Below are 18,156 nucleotides of genomic sequence, written 5' to 3' on the forward strand. Positions count from 1 at the left end.
CTGTGCTGTGGCATGGCATAGAACAGTGTTTTTCGACCTTTTCTGTGCCATGGCACACTTTTGACACTTAAAATGTCCCACGACACACTAACATACTGCGTGAAGAAAAAATAAACATAGCCTATAGCCTGGCTTCTATGCAAGACCTGCTCAATAAAACAAGCGCCCTCTGTTTCATTTGTAGGTGACTATATCTAATTTAATTGTTGTTATGAACTGGATATGTGATGATTCTGTGAATACTGGATATGGGGCCCCCGTTGTACAATGCCTGCATACCACAAATAGTGCAATCATACAATCAATGAGAGCATGTGGTAAAAAATTCTTATGCAACAGTTGCTTTTCTGGACCAGTGAGTGACCTTTGGGTAATTTTCTGCTGCACACCTGATGATCTCTCACGGCACACTAGTGTGCCCCGGCACAGTGGTTGAAAAACAGTGGCATAGAAGGCATAATCTCATCCTCATCGTGTTCTCTTCATCCTTCTCCTCCTCATCATCATGCTCTTCTTCTTCCAGCTGAGGGCGTTGTAATGCTCCCTGCAATTTTGCCGACAGTTACAGTATTAAAAAACTATTTACCATCGCCATTCTGTGCTACATGTCACAACTTTTTAGGTAGCCATGAGAAATGCAACTACACATATTTAAAACGGTGTGATATAGCCTACTTGTCTGTAGCCTACTGAGATCAGTAATATGATAATATGAAAATGCCTTGATGACGTCCTTTCAAGTCACATGACTGTGAGCTATCTCATGCTCTCACGGTGATACAGGAACTGGCATAGTGTCAAACAAGTCAGACACCTGACGGTCGGTGACCGATTGTTTCCCGATTTAAGACAGTGGTCGAATCCGTTAGAAGATGGGGGCGTGTATGGCTTTATGTTCACTTGCCAGCTGTGTAAGTCTCAATTATAATGTATCTAATTACGTTGGTCATTTCGCATGGTTGCAGATGGCTAACGTTAACTAACCACCACAAGGCTAACTATTAGCTAGTCAGATTTAGCTTACAAGGTTGCTAGTTGATCGTGCACGTTGTTGTGGTTTCATTTTTTATGTGAAAATAACAACGTTACTTCATCTGATGCTAACCTAATTCCAGGCTGTCGATGTGAACCTTGATGAGTTTGATGGATAGGCTACTCACGTTATTGAGATAACGTTAGCGTTTGGTTAACTACGTAAACGGTAACGTTATTTGTTGTTCGTTTATGTTAACCTCGACTATAAAAATACTGTTTCATTAAAATCCCGATGAGTGGATAATAAAACCTTAGCTACCGACAATAAACCAGATTCAGTAACAAGCTTCTAGATAAACACAAGCTCATCGACTAAAATGCAGGCTAGAAGGCTACATAAACATCTTCCTAGATTGACGTGCAAATTTATTTTTAAGGTTGTATGCTCATCAGATATATATAGATATCCCATCATACCATCATAACACAGTAACAAACAACTTCAAATATCTAATTTTTGCAAGTTAGATGTCACTTCCCGCTCTAGTTTACGTGGTTATTATGTTTACACATGGGTAGCTTGAGTTTTGCATATGGAAAACGGCGAGCCAACAGTGGCGGGTATTGACAGGCAGAGGATATGTGGACCTGTCACTTCTTATGGCTGTGACGGCTATGTGGATGTACTGGATCTTTTTCGCTTCCTTCCTCATAATTTGGACAGCAATGTCTATGCACTTTACTGTTTGTACTGTTAAAGCAATCTAAGAATTTAACACAGATCTAAACTCATTAGCCTATTTCAGTATTTTTTATATTTATACTAGCCTCCCTCCTTGATTTTAATCATTTGAGCCTAATTTAGATATGCAAGCAATAGGTAGCAATTATAGCCATTTTGTTTATAAGTAACAACTGTATCATGGAAAGCCTAATGTCACAGTGTGTTGAGCCCCCCAAAGTTATATGGTTCTGAGCCCGCTTAGTTTTCCCACAGCCTCTCATTCTTTTCCAGATCACAAGCAGGCATGATTGTTGGCATGTTCCATCTGTGTTCACAAAACAGGAACATGGCCAAACAGGAAATATTTTAATATCTAGATCATGAATGTCAAAAACAGGAAGTTCAGTTGCTTGTTGCCAATTACCCCAAACAACTTAGCATGCCCAAGGTCTTTCGTACACATTGTTTAGCGAGAACTTGCAAAGGGTGCTGATGATAAACCTATGGCTCATCATTGTCAAGAAAATTCTGTGAAAATATGTGTTGTCGTGATGATGATTTAATGTTGAAATGATGAAAATGGTAAAATGTCTAGGCGGTCAGATTCAACATAATGGCACTATTCAGCCCCTTCGGTCTGATCTTTCTGTTCTATTCCTCTATGTCTCTTATCTTTGTCTATCCTCCTGCCTGTCTTTACCCCTCGGCTCAATCCTCACCCTTCTGTCTCTTGCTGTCTCGTCTATGCTTTAACCTCTCCCTGCCTTGTGCTGTCCTCCTGTCTCACGCGTCTGTCCCATCCCTGTCCCCTTCTGTTGTGGCTGTAGGCCTCGTGTCTGTGTGGCTCGGCGCCGTGCCTGCTGTGCGGATGCTGCCCCTCCTCCAACAGCTCCACCATCACACGGCTGGTCTTCTCCTTCTTCCTACTCCTGGGCACACTCGTCTCCATCATCATGATCCTGCCTGGCATGGAGACAGAGCTGCAGAAGGTTGGCATCCTCTTCTCTCCACTTCCCCACTTCCTCTTTTTGTGTGCGTGTGTGTGCACATGTGTGGGTGGGTGTGTGGGTGCGTGTGTGTGTACGTGTTTGCGTGCATGCTTGTGTGCATGTGTAAGAGGGTGTTCTCTCTCAGATAACCCTAGTCTACCCTTGTTGTTGTTTTTTGACTTTATGTTATGTTTAATTACTTGCAATGTGTTTAATAGCCTGGAAACCTCATGATTTTCTCCTTCACAGATTCCAGGTTTTTGTCAAGGAGGCACCTCTATACCGGGTCTAGAGAATCAGGTCAACTGTGACGTGATTGTGGGCTATAAGTCAGTGTACCGGATGTGCTTTGCGATGGCTTGCTTTTTCTTCTTCTTCTCTGTGCTCATGATCCGGGTGCGCAGCAGCAAAGACCCCCGTGCTGCCTTTCAGAATGGGTAAGTGCATGGCCTGCACAGTCCTCACTGCACCACTGACATAACTACTGAGCTGCGTTAGTTGTGTCCATGTGAAAATATTATTATATTTTAATAATATTTAGTTATTTCGTCCCTTATTTTGAATAAAACCAAGTAGTACAACTTTATTAAAAGTAGAGTAGATATACAAATTATAAATAAGACATTTGATTGCATCTTTAGAAAGGTTTGAATCAATATCAAGTCTGTACAAAAACATAATTTCTGTCAAACATTTATGTTTGGCCGGTCAAGTCTGACCACAAACACAACAGGCTCTATCGTGCGCCCAGTGGCACAAAGCGCGACGCAAGGCTTATTTTTTATCTTACACCTAATAAGGTCAGGAAGTTTTCGCCATGTGCTGGACTTTTATTAAACCTTGCGCCCAGGGGTGTGGCAGTTATGATATAAGGTGTGATCTGGCGCATGATCTAAAAATTGCTATCTTACACCCTCTAAAAATCATTATGCCACTGACCAAGAAAAACCGGGTCTATAGCGAAAGGCGCATAAGCAGAGCTGAGGACGCACTGTCACAAGATGTAAGCAGCAACTCCTCTGCAGCATAAATATCCTTTGGATTTCAGTGTTTTCGATGGTAACGATAGTGAACGTAATTAACTGTGTAGTACTGTTTTGACCATGAGACCACGGTGAAGTTAGTTTCACTTTGCCTATGAGTTCAAATAATAAGCGAGTGCAGATGCATGTAGGCTATACTTTACTAGTCACAAAAACAGGTTTTAGTAAAGCAAGGTTTAGGGGAATCCCTGTTCCATACGGTCTCATATGCAAGCAGATTCCTTCAAATGCGCCGCTGCCTATCAAAATACCGATGCGCTGTTTGAAGTTGCATTACTTGCTGTTAAAGTTCCCATATTATGAAAAAATCACTTTTTCTGGGATTTGATGTGTTATTGTGTGTCTCTGGTGCTTCCACACGCATACAAACTTGGAAAAAAAACACCCATGCTGTTTTGAGTGAGATAAGCAGTGTTTCCCACATAATTCACCCTTCGCTAAGCCACACCCGAAAACCGCCACAGGCCAATCGTGGCTTAGCAACCCGTCACTAGGCACGGGAGGTCTGACAAGCTTTTCGAGTTTTGCCATGTTAACCTGTGGAGACTGAAGGCCTGTGGGTCATGAAGGGCACTTATTTGGATGTGTGGTGCCCTAACCCACGTAAAGACACAGTGAAATAACATGTTACACTATAGAAACATGATATAATTGTTCTAACTATAAAAAATGGCATATTGCATGATATTTCCATAACCGCGAGATACACGCTTCACGATAACGGCAAGACGTTGTTAACAGATGTTCACCAAGATGTATAGCCCATCAGCAATCTATTTAAAATAACACCTATTTGAAGTACCATTCATGATATCTTGTCAAATATTGAAGTTGTGGGAAGTACATAGCTTTGTTTCTTTCGTCCCCCATGCCTGTTCCATTCATTCTGGCCAGGAGAGTCGAATGAAACAAAATGCACATTCGACTTCTGCTTAAAATAACTCATGAACGGTTTTGTTCAGAGAGGAAATTCCAACTGTATTTGACAGAGGGCAGATGTAGGTTGCTAGTGACAAAATATTAGCTTTCAGTGTGGTACGATGTCTTTGTAAATTACATTTCATTGAAAAGTCACGGTTCTCCCCCTATGTAATAGACGTGCAGGGTGCTAAAGCTTGTCAGGCATAGCAACAGTAACTAAGGAGGGCGGGACTTAGCGAAGGGTAAATTGGATTCAATTTGTGGCGGTTGTCACTCCCCGATGTGAGTCGTTACCCGATGTGAGTCACGCATGCTCAGATTGATAGGTTTTACGGCATAACGCCAAGGGATCCGACTGAAATCTATAAAATAATTAATATTGTAACACAGTTGAAAGGCTGCTGATGTGTGGATGCAATTCATAACGTTTTCTACATAGTTAAAATAAAGGTTTGTACTTCTCCTTGGGACAAGCACTTTTGAATTTTGGAAAACACTTTTCCATTTATATCGGGATTTTGCGAACATTCAGTGTCAGAGTCAATAAAATGAGCCCTTCAACGAAATTGACAAGCAGCTGTAAGTAGGCTAAGCATGCTAAATTCGACATCCAAACAGTATTCTAACGTTAGCTTTGAGATACTGCTTGATTTCATAACTTAACTTAGTTTAGTCTCTTCAATGTAGCCTACTATGTTGTGATAAGACCTTAGCAGAGTTCACTTCAATGCAGCAGTTTTGTAGCCTGGCGAGCCAGACCCACATTTACATGTAGGGTCTGGACACTCACCGTTCGCAGTGCTCAGTCCGAGGGGCGGGATAATCAGTTGTCTTTCAAATTCCCTCTGCACGCAATAGGACAGCGGCAGCGCTATGAGTCCCATGCGTTTCCCACCAGCGGAGCTAGTTGGCTAGTTCAAACGTTTGCCAACTTAATAAAAGCTTAACTCGTGTCACACTGTTCGCCAACAGCAACATCCATCTTATTTGTTTTCAAGTAGCAGGGAATTCAAGCCAAACCGTTGCAACTCTGCCATCAATCATTATGTTAAGCCCACCTACCGACTCTATACACGATTTCATTGGCCCGGCGAAGTCTGGGGATCTGGAGCTCACAAGCCAACGGAGAGTTGCTAGACTAGCCCTGGCAGCCGCTAGGGGCGCGTCTAGATTTCTAGGCTAGCAGTTTTGAACAAATTTGCGCAACATGGTCACGATGCTAAGCGGATTTAATAGCAATTTAGCCAGACGTCTTCTATGCAATGCTTCTATGTGGCAACAACAATCCTTCAACAATCGTGAATATTTTGTTAAATGCACATGCAGAGGAGTGGCAGCGGGCTACGAGAGAGAGCGGGCGGGGCAAGGAAAGGCTGCGTGCGTAAAAAGCGCAGCTCAATGGCAATGCAAGGATTTGACCTTATATTTAATTTAAAATAAATTAAAGTAAATTAAACATAGAATATTAATCTGTGGCCGATTTTTATTTTGTGGCGCCCCGCCACAGATTAGTCAATGTATGGGAAACACTGATAAGGGTTTCTGGATGTATCCTGCCTTCAGCCTCCAGGATGAGCTGGTCAAAATCGGCAAGGCTTTTGACGTCACAAGCCAAAACATTTCAATATTCCCACCCACCACCTCCTTTTAGGGCAATTACTTTACGTGAATATAATGGAAACCTATGGAACTACATCGAACTGGGCAGGGAAAAGGATTTATACTTACTAAATCGTTGAACAAACGTGAATAAAAGGCACAAAATAAGGTTGGTGTAAGAGTTATCTGTTTGTTCATGTGATTCATTCTAATTCCATCACTTACATATTTCCTACAACTAGGTGAGATAGCTAAGCTTATGTTGTAGGCTACTGAAGTTCCACTGTTAGATAGCTAGCTAGCAAGCTAACCGTTTTACATAGAGATTATGGTAGGCTAAGTGTTAGTTACGGGCTATACTATGTAAAACAAAGGTGTAGTAGATGTTAGGGGATTTTGAATTGGCGTGTTTCAGACGTTGCATAATCAACACCCCACCTCTCCACACCAAGCCTACAAGTTCAACTGTTTTTTAAGCCTACATATCTCAGAAAATAATGTAGATACAAGCTTAAACCTTTGCACAGTAGGTGTTGAGTAATATTTAGCATTATTGACATAAAGTATGAAGCAAAGCCAAGATGGTCAGGCTAGGCTGGAGGCATTTGTTGATTTGGCACGAATGACCCTGGTAACAGTTAATGGAGTGGGGTGTTGGTAAGTGAGCAGCAGCTCATTAATATGTAATGAGCAGCAGAAACAGCACACTTTGACAGGGACTGAAAAAGAGTGTAATAGAGGTAGGTAAGAATCTTTTCCTACAAGCTATTTCCAGCAAACAACTTCAGAAACATGTTTTCTGGAACTCATAGACCTATTTTAACTTGTTGAAAAATAGTCATAATATGGGCACTTTAAAGGCGTGGCCAGTCCACATTCACTAATTTAATGGAGCGATTTTGTGATCAAACGCTGGGCGCAAAAAGGTTGTTCTTACAGTATGTTTCTTAATTAGTCATGGGTGTGTTTTGGGCGTAACATCCTTTAAACCAATGAAAATGACATCTGTCATTCCCTTTAAAGTGCCCATATTATGACACTTTTTAAACAAGTTAAAATAGGTCTATGAGTTCCAGAAAACATGTTTCTGAAGTTGTTTGCTGGAAATAGTTTGTAGGAAAAGATTCTTACCTACCTCTATTACACCCTTTTTCAGTCCCTGTCAAAGTGTGCTGTTTCTGCTGCTCATTACATATTAATGAGCTGCTGCTCACTTACCCACGCCCCACTCCATTAACTGTTACCAGGGTCATTCGTGCCAAATCAACAAATGCTTCCAGCCTAGCCTGACCATCTTGGCTTTGCTTCATACTTTATGTCAATAATGCTAAATATTACCCAACAACTACTATGCAAAGGTTTAAGCTTGTATCTACATTATTTTCTGAGATATGTAGGCTTAAAAAACAGTTGAACTTGTAGGCTTGGTGTGGAGAGGTGGGGTGTTGATTATGCAACGTCTGAAACATGCCAATTCAAAATCCCCTAACATCTACTACACCTTTGTTTTACATAGTATAGCCCGTAGCTAACACTTAGCCTACCATAATCTCTATGTAAAACGGTTAGCTTGCTAGCTAGCTATCTAACAGTGGAACTTCAGTAGCCTACAACATAAGCTTAGCTATCTCACCTAGTTGTAGGAAATATGTAAGTGATGGAATTAGAATGAATCCCATGAACAAACAGATAACTCTTACACCAACCTTATTTTGTGCCTTTTATTCACGTTTGTTCAACGATTTAGTAAGTATAAATCCTTTTCCCTGCCCACTTCGATGCAGCTCCATAGGTTTCCATTATATCCACGTAACGTAATTGCCCTAAAAAGAGGTGATGGGTGGGAATATTGAAATGTTTCGGCTTGTGATGTCAAAAGCCTTGCCGATTTTGACCAGCTCACCCTGGAGGCTGAAGGCAGGATACATCCAGAAACCCTTATCTCACTCAAAACAGCATGGGTGTTTTTTTTCCAAGTTTGTATGCGTGTGGAAGCACCAGACACACACAATAACACATCAAATCACCGAAAAAGTGATTTTTTCATAATATGGGCACTTTAATGTCTACACCTTTACGCCTCTAGCCATCCGTTTGTGATCGCCAAAATAGGGCCCAACAAGTGTAACCAACACAATATGAGGATAGATTAGAAGAATCTTGGCTAGAGCTAGGCTTTCAGTTTAACAATACTGTGATGGTGGTCAGTAAATTTTACCATACATCTATACACCAGGAACAAATAATGTTAAACCCTGATGTGTTGACTCACTAAATAAGATGTTTTTTTTAACCTTTACAGATTCTGGTTCTTTAAATTCCTGATCCTGATCGGAATCACTGTGGGGGCTTTTTTCATCCCTGATGGAACCTTCCACAATGGTACAGAACCTTAAAAAGAGCTCAGGCTCAGGTTTTTCTTTTATGTTTAAGCCAGTCGTTTAAGAATTTTCAATGTTTGTTTTGAAGCCTTATAATATTTCTTGAATTTCCCCTGGGGATCAATAAAGTATCTATCTATCTATCTATCTAACAACGATGTGTTGGGAGACCAACAATTTCAGTGAAACCAAAAATGACACAACACAAAACCAACTTTTCTACTGGATGCCAGCCGAACTAGGCTACAACTTTTCAGAGTAGTCAAAAAAATAAGGGTAACATTTATTTAGGTAGGTTCTTCTCCCGGCTTAGTAAATGAATAACAAGAGGCTGCTTGGGTACCAGGAACTTATAGTCCACAGCCCAAGATTAATGATCACAGGAACAGGCGATTCATAGTGGAATATATGCCACTGCAAGGTAATGAAAGCATTAATTTTTAATGGATTTTCCAAAGCATACATTTACAAGCTCAAGTTGAAATAAGGGCTATTTTGTTCTCCTTCCATGAATACGGTGTACAAAAATAGTTTGAGATTGCAATATGATTACATAAGTCCCCACTGGAGAGATCTCTGTAGTAACGCACTTACTTCACAATGGGGGCGACATAATTGAATTATTTGCAAGTCTTCATTTCCTGGTTATAAAAAAGGAGGTGTAATTTCTTTTTAATGTGCGTTTTTAATAGAAGCTGTTGTGTAATGCATGAAGAAAGCTGCAGCAGAAATAGGACATCATATTGTTCTCCCTATTCTTTTGTATTTTGCAAAACAAACGTGTTTAATCCAGCTGTCACATGGAAGCTTTTCATAGAGGACTGTGAAGAAACTAAACCTCACCCAACTCCTTAGAATCCTTAGAGCCATTGAACTTTTCCCCTATTCGCTCTGTGTATCATTTACAATGATAAAAAAAAAACATTATCTAATTTTAAACGAATACAGTTAAAAGTCAACATTTGAAGAATGACTAAAGAAAGTCCATACATAGTTAAAAAGGAGTTTTCCTGTAATTTTACTTATTTACAGTATATCCTCTTTTATCCCCCTCTCTCTCGCTCTCTCTCTTTCACTCTCTCTCTCCCTCTCTCTCTTTCTCTTTCTCTCCCCCTCTCTCTCTTTCTCTTTCTCTCCCTCTCTCTCTCTCTCTCTGTGGCCGTGCAGTGTGGTTCTACTTTGGCATCGTGGGCTCCTTCATGTTCATTCTCATTCAGCTGATCCTGCTCATAGACTTCGCTCACTCCTGGAACGAGATCTGGGTGCGCAATGCAGAGGAGGGTGGCAAGGGCTGGTATGCAGGTATGGTTTATCGATGACTGGTGACTAGGGCTGGTATGCAGGTATTGTTTATCAATGACTGGATGCCGTTTACTGGATATATCTCAGATCTAGAGACTGCTGAGGAGGCCATTTCAGGGGTAGCCTGCAGTTTTCCATGACGTGTTTTTCATGAAATTCCTATTGGCTCAAGCAGATTTTACGTTGGGTGATTTGAACCAACAGTTTTCTGGGTGTAAATCAAAGTAGGAAAAACAGATGTTAATTAATTACCTCACCGTCCCAATTCCTGCATCCTTCTTAGGAATTCAGTTGTGAAACAAATTGAAAAGCTTTAATTCCTACTCTCCAACACATTTCACCAATATCTCTCTCATATACACCCTTTAGCTTGATATTTTTTCCCTGCCAAAACAATCAGCTGTAAATCATTGTTTTGGCATTCCAGGCAGTCTCAATGTAGCTGCAATTTTGAACTGAGCTTCAAGTAAACCTAAAGGCATTTTGACCTCTGCTGCTCATTCTGCACTAAAGAGGAGGGGGAGGCCAAACGCAATTACTGTTCATCCCTGGGTCTCTCTTCTCTTCCGCAGGTCTTCTCATCTTCACTGTGCTCCACTACGCGCTGTCCTTCGCTGCCGTGGTCCTGTTCTATGTGTACTACACCAAGCCGGACGACTGCACGGAGCACAAAGTCTTCATCAGCCTCAACCTCATCTTCAGCATCGTCGTGTCCGTCATCTCCATCCTGCCCAAAGTTCAGGTAGTCCCTCTGGAGTCTGCTCTTTGCCTTACAGCCCATGCTTCATATAGACCCTTTCATTCTGATCCTAGAGGATTTCAGGTTGAAACGTTCAAAACCAACGCAGGTACTTTGAAATGAAAATTAATTAGACTTTTAGTGATCCCCCCCCCCATGTTACCATTAGCTCAATGTATTTTGTGGAACGCACATGTTTGTTTATGCAATTGAAAGGGTCCGTTCTCTTATGTACATGAGCCTTTCAAAACATAAGCTGAAATCAAATTGCTATTCTGTGAGGAACCATAGCCTTGTTTCGATATTAAAACTTGTTTATTTTCTTCAAATCTTCCCTTTAGCTAAGTGGTATTATTATGGTCAGTAGTAACGGGGGGATAAGCTCAGATTCCTTACTGTGGGCACCAGTACGGCTCCCTCTACCAGACACCACTGAGCGGGTGGATCAGCGGAGGTCACAGTCAGTGTCTATGTTGTCACTGTGGAGACGCATACAGGACTAATTGTACATTTGAAAATAAAAAATAAATACATTTAATTTGGCAGTAGACATTTTGGGACGGATGTAGAAAAACGTATAGAAAGAATATGATATTTGTTAACACACTGAAAGAAAATTATCCTGCTTCAACCCTCTTTGGTATAGATCTGTGTTCACTATTAAGTGAAAGGACAAAAGGTGAATGATCAAAGACAATATAGGTCATGTGTCTGCACACTAAAATAGCTCTTGTAAAACAGGATTGATTGACCAGCATTTGTGCACTTTGCTCTTACTCAGTGTGTGTGTGTGTGTGTGTGTGTGTGTGTGTGTGTGTGTGTGTGTGTGTGTGTGTGTGTGTGTGTGTGTGTGTGTGTGTGTGTGTGTGTGTTCAACAGGACAGTTCCCCCCAGAGCGGCCTCCTCCAGTCTTCCATCATCACCCTCTACACCATGTACGTCACCTGGTCGGCCATGACCAACAATCCAAGTGAGTAGTCTCTCTCCCCTCCCACCTTCCTCTTCTGCCTCACACAACCCTTCTTTACCACTTCTTCATCCTCTCTCTTCTCCATCTCTCATTCAAACTCACTCCAGTCGCTCATACCAGTCTGGTAAGTGGTCAGTGTGTGTACACAGTAGGCTGCTTGCTTTTATGACCGTCTACAGCTTGTACAACACGTGCTTGCGCTGTCAAATCACGTGGATAGTTGTCTTGTGATGTTTGTGTTATTTGTGCACAGCGACCTTGAAAAATTGTCAGTTTGCTCAGCAGTTTTATTTTAATTTGCTGAAATTATATCTGACATGCATTTTCGCTGATTTTCAAGGTCTCACTGTGTGATGTACCTGGTTGGTAGGAACGCTCATGGTTGTATGTGACATTTGTGTTTTTTATTAGGCCAAAGGTAATGTAGCATTGTGCCACTTAACTCTTTTTGAGGTTTTTTTTTCTTCCAGCACAGAGTACAGTATAGTACACGTTGTCATTCAACTTGGATTCATATTTAATTGATACAGTTGATTTTCTGACATAGAATAATCAAAATGTCCAATTGAAAAGAAAAGAATTACAAACACAAACAAATTGATCAGTTAATTGCATTTACATCTTTTTATAGCACCATTGGTGTTGCATAGTGGATAAATGCATTGTGTGTGTGTGTGTGTGTGTGTGTGTGTGTGTGTGTGTGTGTGTGTGTGTGTGTGTGTGTGTTTCTCAGACCGTGAGTGCAACCCTAGCCTGCTGAGTCTGGTCTCTAATGTGAGCGCCACTGAGCCCCTCCCCACCAGTGCCCCAGGACAGGTGCAGTGGTGGGACGCACAGGGCATCGTGGGACTGGTCATCTTCCTCTTCTGCACACTCTACGCAAGGTGAGCCCTCAGCCGCTACCTAGCTACATAGCCCTGTCCACTCCTGTACTGCACACATTAAGTGGGAAACACACACACCTTTGATGAGGGGGGCATGAGGACAGACTGGACAAAACACACCCGTAACCCTATGCAAGCACACAAAGGCTACTGTCCACACATACCCTCTTTAACCCAAGCACACAAAGGTTATTATGCGTACACATGCAAACCAGCACCATAAACATAGCCACACTCACCACTCACACTACTGAGTCCACGAACTCACATACACATTTGTGTGCATGCAGGCTCCTACCAAAAAAATGCATCAGCAAGCGTGTTGTAGGTCATTGTGGCAACTTGAAACCAAGCCAAAAGGATTGCTGACCTGTTGGTTCTGAAGGATGCTTCCATGTTGGTTATAAACATCCTGACCATTCACCTCTGTCGTGTGTGTGTGTGTGTGTTTGTGTGTTTGCGTGTGTGTGTGTGTGTTTGCATATGCCTTTATGTGTGTGTGTGTGTGTGTGTGTGTGTGTTTCTGCAGCATCCGTTCGTCGAGCAACGCTCAGGTCAATAAGCTGATGCAGACGGAGGAGGGCCGGGACTCGGGCGCCAAGGGGGAGGTGGGCGAGGACGGCCTGATGCGTGCCGTGGACAACGAGGAGGAGGCCGTCACCTACAACTACTCCTTCTTCCACTTCCACCTCTGCCTCGCCTCCCTCTACATCATGATGACCCTCACCAACTGGTACAGGTGAGCACCAAATAGGACACCGACAAAGAGTATGAAAGAGAAAAAGGACGAGAGAGATCGATAGTATGATAGATACAGAGATAAAACGATGGATAGAAAGATAGATATATTGCATTGGATCACAAAATGCATGGCCAAATAGGACAGAGAAAGAGGATAGATAGATAGATAGATAGATAGATAGATAGATAGATAGATAGATAGATAGATGAATTGATTGATTGATAAATGGATAGATAGATCGTAGGGGTGCAAAGGATCACAAAATTCACGGCTTGGATTGTATCAAGGTTGTTGGTCACGGATTACATCAGTTTTTGGATTATTTTTCTGTGTATCTGTCTCTTGATTTTCTCTGTGGAGTTCTGTCACTCTGCATTTTTACTGCTTTCCCTCATTCAACCTTTTGTCTCAAAGATGGTTTGTGGGTAACAGTTGTTTTTCGTCCCAGTTGCTGTGTTTGCGTTAATTTCGTTGCTATGTTTGGGACGTTGTCAAAGCAACATAACATTCCCAGACCAAACATTGGAACTGACAAGTCTTCAAGATGTGACTTGCACTGTACAGAGCCCCTTTTCACCCTTCTGTTTATTCATTTCTCTCCTTTCTCCTGCAACTGTCATTTACGCACCCTTTGGCTTTTCGCACTCTGCTTCTCTCTCTTTGAGCTATTTCATCTTGCACTTCCTCCTTGCTTTCTCTCCCTTATTGCATTTTTTGTCTTTGATTTCAAATCTTTTCTCTCTTCTCCATTTGTCACCCTCTCATCTCTCTTTTCCACTCTCTCTCTCTCTCTCTCTCTCTCTCTGTACCTGTCATCATCCGTCTTTCTATCACTCTCTCTGTTTCTGTCTGTCACCTACCCCCCATCTCCATCTCCCTCTGCCCCCTCACCCTTCTAACCTGATCTCTCTCTCTCTCTCTCTCTCTCTCTCTCTCTCTCTCTCTCTCTCTCTCTCAGTCCGGACACGAAGACCCATGTGATGCAGAGCAGCATGCCGGCCGTGTGGGTGAAGATCTGCTCTAGCTGGCTGGGCCTCGGCCTCTACCTGTGGACGCTCATCGCCCCGCTGATCCTCCCCGACCGCGACTTCAGCTGAGCAACACACTTACTCACTCTGTTTGTGTGGATGTGTGTGGATGTGGAACTGTGACACCTCCTCTCTTACTTAATGTTGTATTATTAACAGTCTGTGCCCAAAGCCACCAACATGAAGGATGTAAAAGGTTTATTTTTTATTTATTTTTCTTCTTACTGGCAGTCATCCAGGAAAGATGCGTCAGTATGAAATATGAAGCATTTCATCCCCAGTTATTGGAGTTGGTATCATAAGTATTGGGTCCCGTTTATTTTCTACACCTGGAGAATGTGTAGGCCCCTTGAGAACATTGATTGTTTGAAGCAGACTTTTCTGTTATTAATTTATGGTGCACAGGTGCTGGAAAGTTTTTGTTTTACTGGTACAACATTATAATCTCTTTTTTATTACCTCTTTCAGAGGTGTTACTGAGCTTGCAATTACCGTCTTCATAGATAACAGGAAGCTTTAGACACTGGTACTACACAATAGCCACGTTACTACACAAATATGCATTCAACAACTGCTGCTAACTAGACCTAACCAACTACCTGAAGCATTCTCTCTCTCTGTCTCTCTCTCCCTCTCTTTCTCTCTCTCTCTTTGTGTGTGTTTGTACAGAAATCTCATCTCTTTTTTTGTCCCATGCAGCTCATAGCATTTCAAGCATTTCAGTTAGCTCCCTTATAGTCAGTAGTCCATTTCAGCACTGTGTTAACTGTGTGATGATGGCACATAGGAAATCCCCTGGGGTGACCTTTGGGGGTCCCCGCCCCCCGTCCTCACCCCCCCTGGGGTCCCCCTGGGGTTCTGTTTTGTAAGGGGTGTTTTTCACCTCCACTCCGTCCAGTCCCCCAGCGTAGAGCCTCATGGAGAGCCTGAGTGTGTGTGTGTGTGTGTGAGAGAGATAAGGCTGGCATGACACGCCCTACCCTCTTTCCCCCACGCTGCACTTGGAGGCTTCTCTGAGGGAGAGAAGAGTGGGTGAGCTAGAGAAGGAGAGAGAGAGAGAGAGAGAAGAGAGGGTGATGGAGAGATAGGAGAGAAAGAACAGATACAGGGGAAGATTTAAAGATAGAGAGAGCACAGTGAAAGGCTGTAGGCTTTCACAGCTGGGGTGTGTGAATGTGTTTTCGGGGTGGGGGTTAGTGGTACACCAGCTTGTGCTGCGTGTGTGTGTGTGTACAAGTGAGGAGAGAGAAGCCAAGGCCAATCTTAAATCTTGGGAGCTCTACATTTTATCTCCTCTAAGTCAAACATTTCATCACATTTCACATGGAAAGTGTGTGTGTGTGTGTGTGTGTGTGTGTGTGTGTGTGTGTGTGTGTGTGTCCACACACCATGCTGGGTGTACATTTGAGCACTACCAGGGCAGACTAATTTTGTCTCTGTGTATAGCAGTGATGTCAAAGGTGAATAGGGAAGTGATTGTACAAATTTAAAGGCAATTTTTAAGGTCTTGAAGTTTAGTGTGATTGGTGGTTATAGTAAATGTTTGTGATTGAATGGTTGGTATGAAATCATTGCATTACATAACGTTAGTTGTTTTAATGTTTTGTTTATGATTTAAGATTGAGACAATGCACTACAATATTAAAACAAGGAATAAGGAATCATTCATATGTAATTTTTATGTCATTTTTATCTTTCACATAATGAGTCATGCCATTTCCCATTTGATGCCTTTATGTTTTATATACTATATACATTTCTAAAGGATGTACTTGATGTCTTGATCATCTTTTAATATTGTTTTGCTGGAAAACAATATTGGGAAAATTTGTGATTTATTGATGTTTACACTGTTCAATTGGACATTATAGGTGCATTATAAAATAACCCAATTAACATAGCACCAATAGCACTGTACTGTGGAGATGCAATAGAAGCATGTCTTGAGTATTTCGGTTACATGAAGAATGTGGTGACAATGACAATGTCATGACTAAACGTCTCATAAGCATGTGAGCACTAACCGTCAGCAGCATCAGCAAGTAAAGAATGACAGTAAACAGTGTTGTTGATATTGCTGCAAGTGCCTTCTTTGATAATAATAAATCATGCATAAATAAAGATGACTTCATCCAATTCATCTTCATTTACTGTCCTTTTTGTAAACTATGTTTGAATATTATCACTGGGGTTGTTCATGCAGCTATATGAGTAAAATGCTACATATGGGATCGTTTTTTCTGCCCTTGTGTGTGTTTCGGCCGGTGTATGTGTACAGTGTGTTATATTAGATTGTATGGTACATGTTTTATCAATTGTCCACTAGGTGGAAGTAATGTTCTTCCCATGATAAGATCATAATTGGGGTTGTGATAGGACTAGGAGAGGCTGCTGCATGTGTAGCACTGTTGCCAGACTATAGTGAACATGTCAGTGGTGCGATCAGATACGTCTCAGTGGTGTATCCAGACTAACTTAGCTGATGCTTCTATAATCTCATGTTTTGTTGATCACTGAAGTTTTACCTTTTTGGTTTGTGTCTCCCAGGATTTAACAGATTGGCATTCATTGATGTCATACGCTAGAATAATTCCTTGCCATCCTTGCTTTTGATATTTCAGGTAAGTAAATTTTAGCATTCAAACCAATTAAACTTTAGACTTTCCGTGGCATAGCACTGCAACCATATTTCTAATCATTGCCTGAAATGTGTGGTCCTTGTGTTTACCTTGTCTTTTGACCTTGATTATGTTTCTATACATCCATGTATCCAGGACTCGGTCTGTGCCGTGATATAAATCTCTAGTAGGCTACTCCTCACACACTGAAGGCTGCTGCACGCTCCATACGGCTTGTTCCAGATGTATTACAGGAAAGTGAGGAATGCTTTGCCAGTTAAGGCCAGTGGAAAAATGAGAGCAGGGGGTTAGTCATACCAACTCCCAACGCTGAGGCAGTCTGATGGAGAGCAGAGTCTTTTAATGATTTCTCGGGCATCATAATAACTGTGTATGTGTGTGTATTTCCAGACTCCCTCATCTAACATTTCGGCTATGGCTATTCCTGCCAACCCCCCACTCCCCCACCCCACCCCAACACACACATACACACACACACACACACACACACACACACACTCCCAACCCTCAGTCCCCACCTTGCGGGCCCTGTGAGCATGAAAACCATTAGTCATTTACAAGCAATTACTACGCTCACAACTGTGTTCCCTGGCCGGATCTGGAGCGGGAGAGAATTTTCCATCGCCTGTGCTGGCAGAGACAAACACAGGCGGGAGGAGGGGGGGGGGGGCGTCTGGCGGCTCTTAAGGCAGGTTCTCTCCTCAACTGAGAAGAGGCACTCGGACGAACCAGGATAGGGGAGGGAGCGGAACGCGCCCACAGGCTGGCAGAACAGAGGAAACTGATGTGTGTGTGTGTGTGTGTTTGGGGAGGGGATAACTCGAGAAGGGTGTGGACCACTGAGATGCCCCAAGGAAGGTTGAAGGAATCCTTCCCATCCGCCCTATAAATACTGGCACGGTTGGGTTCTGTGGCCTCTTGTCGGGCTTCGCTGATTAGGCTCTGCCTGGTGTGTTTGTGGGCAGGTTTATCAGCCGTACCTCACCAGAAAATGACTGGGGAGGCTGTGGCGGTCTGGCTGTGTCATTATCTTTCACCTCAGCTTCCTCCATGGCACCAAATAAGCTATTTCAGCTGGTGATATCTAGAGAAAGACAGTGGAGAAGAGGATTTGCTTGTTATCACACTGATGACACACAAATGCTGTCCGAGCCATCAAATTGGTCATTACCTGCAAGGATTTCAACAGTATCCACAGGGCCATCATTGTTTTTGTTTTA

General features: G+C 42.3%; 1 protein-coding gene across 1 annotated transcript; it reads left to right on the forward strand.

The window, feature by feature from the left end:
- The first annotated feature begins 779 nt into the window (after window positions 1-779).
- Window positions 780-16,437, forward strand: serinc2l (serine incorporator 2, like). The gene is made up of 10 exons (XM_076280528.1): window positions 780-911; window positions 2,527-2,688; window positions 2,938-3,125; window positions 8,554-8,633; window positions 9,800-9,934; window positions 10,507-10,676; window positions 11,553-11,643; window positions 12,377-12,527; window positions 13,057-13,266; window positions 14,228-16,437. Exons 1-10 carry the CDS (start codon window positions 873-875, stop codon window positions 14,364-14,366), a joined length of 1,365 nt encoding a protein of 454 aa, XP_076136643.1. The 5' UTR covers window positions 780-872; the 3' UTR covers window positions 14,367-16,437.
- The last annotated feature ends 1,719 nt before the right edge of the window (window positions 16,438-18,156 follow it).

The sequence above is a fragment of the Alosa pseudoharengus genome, unplaced genomic scaffold (genome assembly GCF_046254945.1).
Source record: "Alosa pseudoharengus isolate Yale_2024_CS ecotype anadromous, Long Island Sound unplaced genomic scaffold, YU_APseudo_1.1 YU_APseudo_1.1_scf_12, whole genome shotgun sequence".
NCBI classification, from domain to species: Eukaryota; Metazoa; Chordata; class Actinopteri; order Clupeiformes; family Clupeidae; genus Alosa; species Alosa pseudoharengus.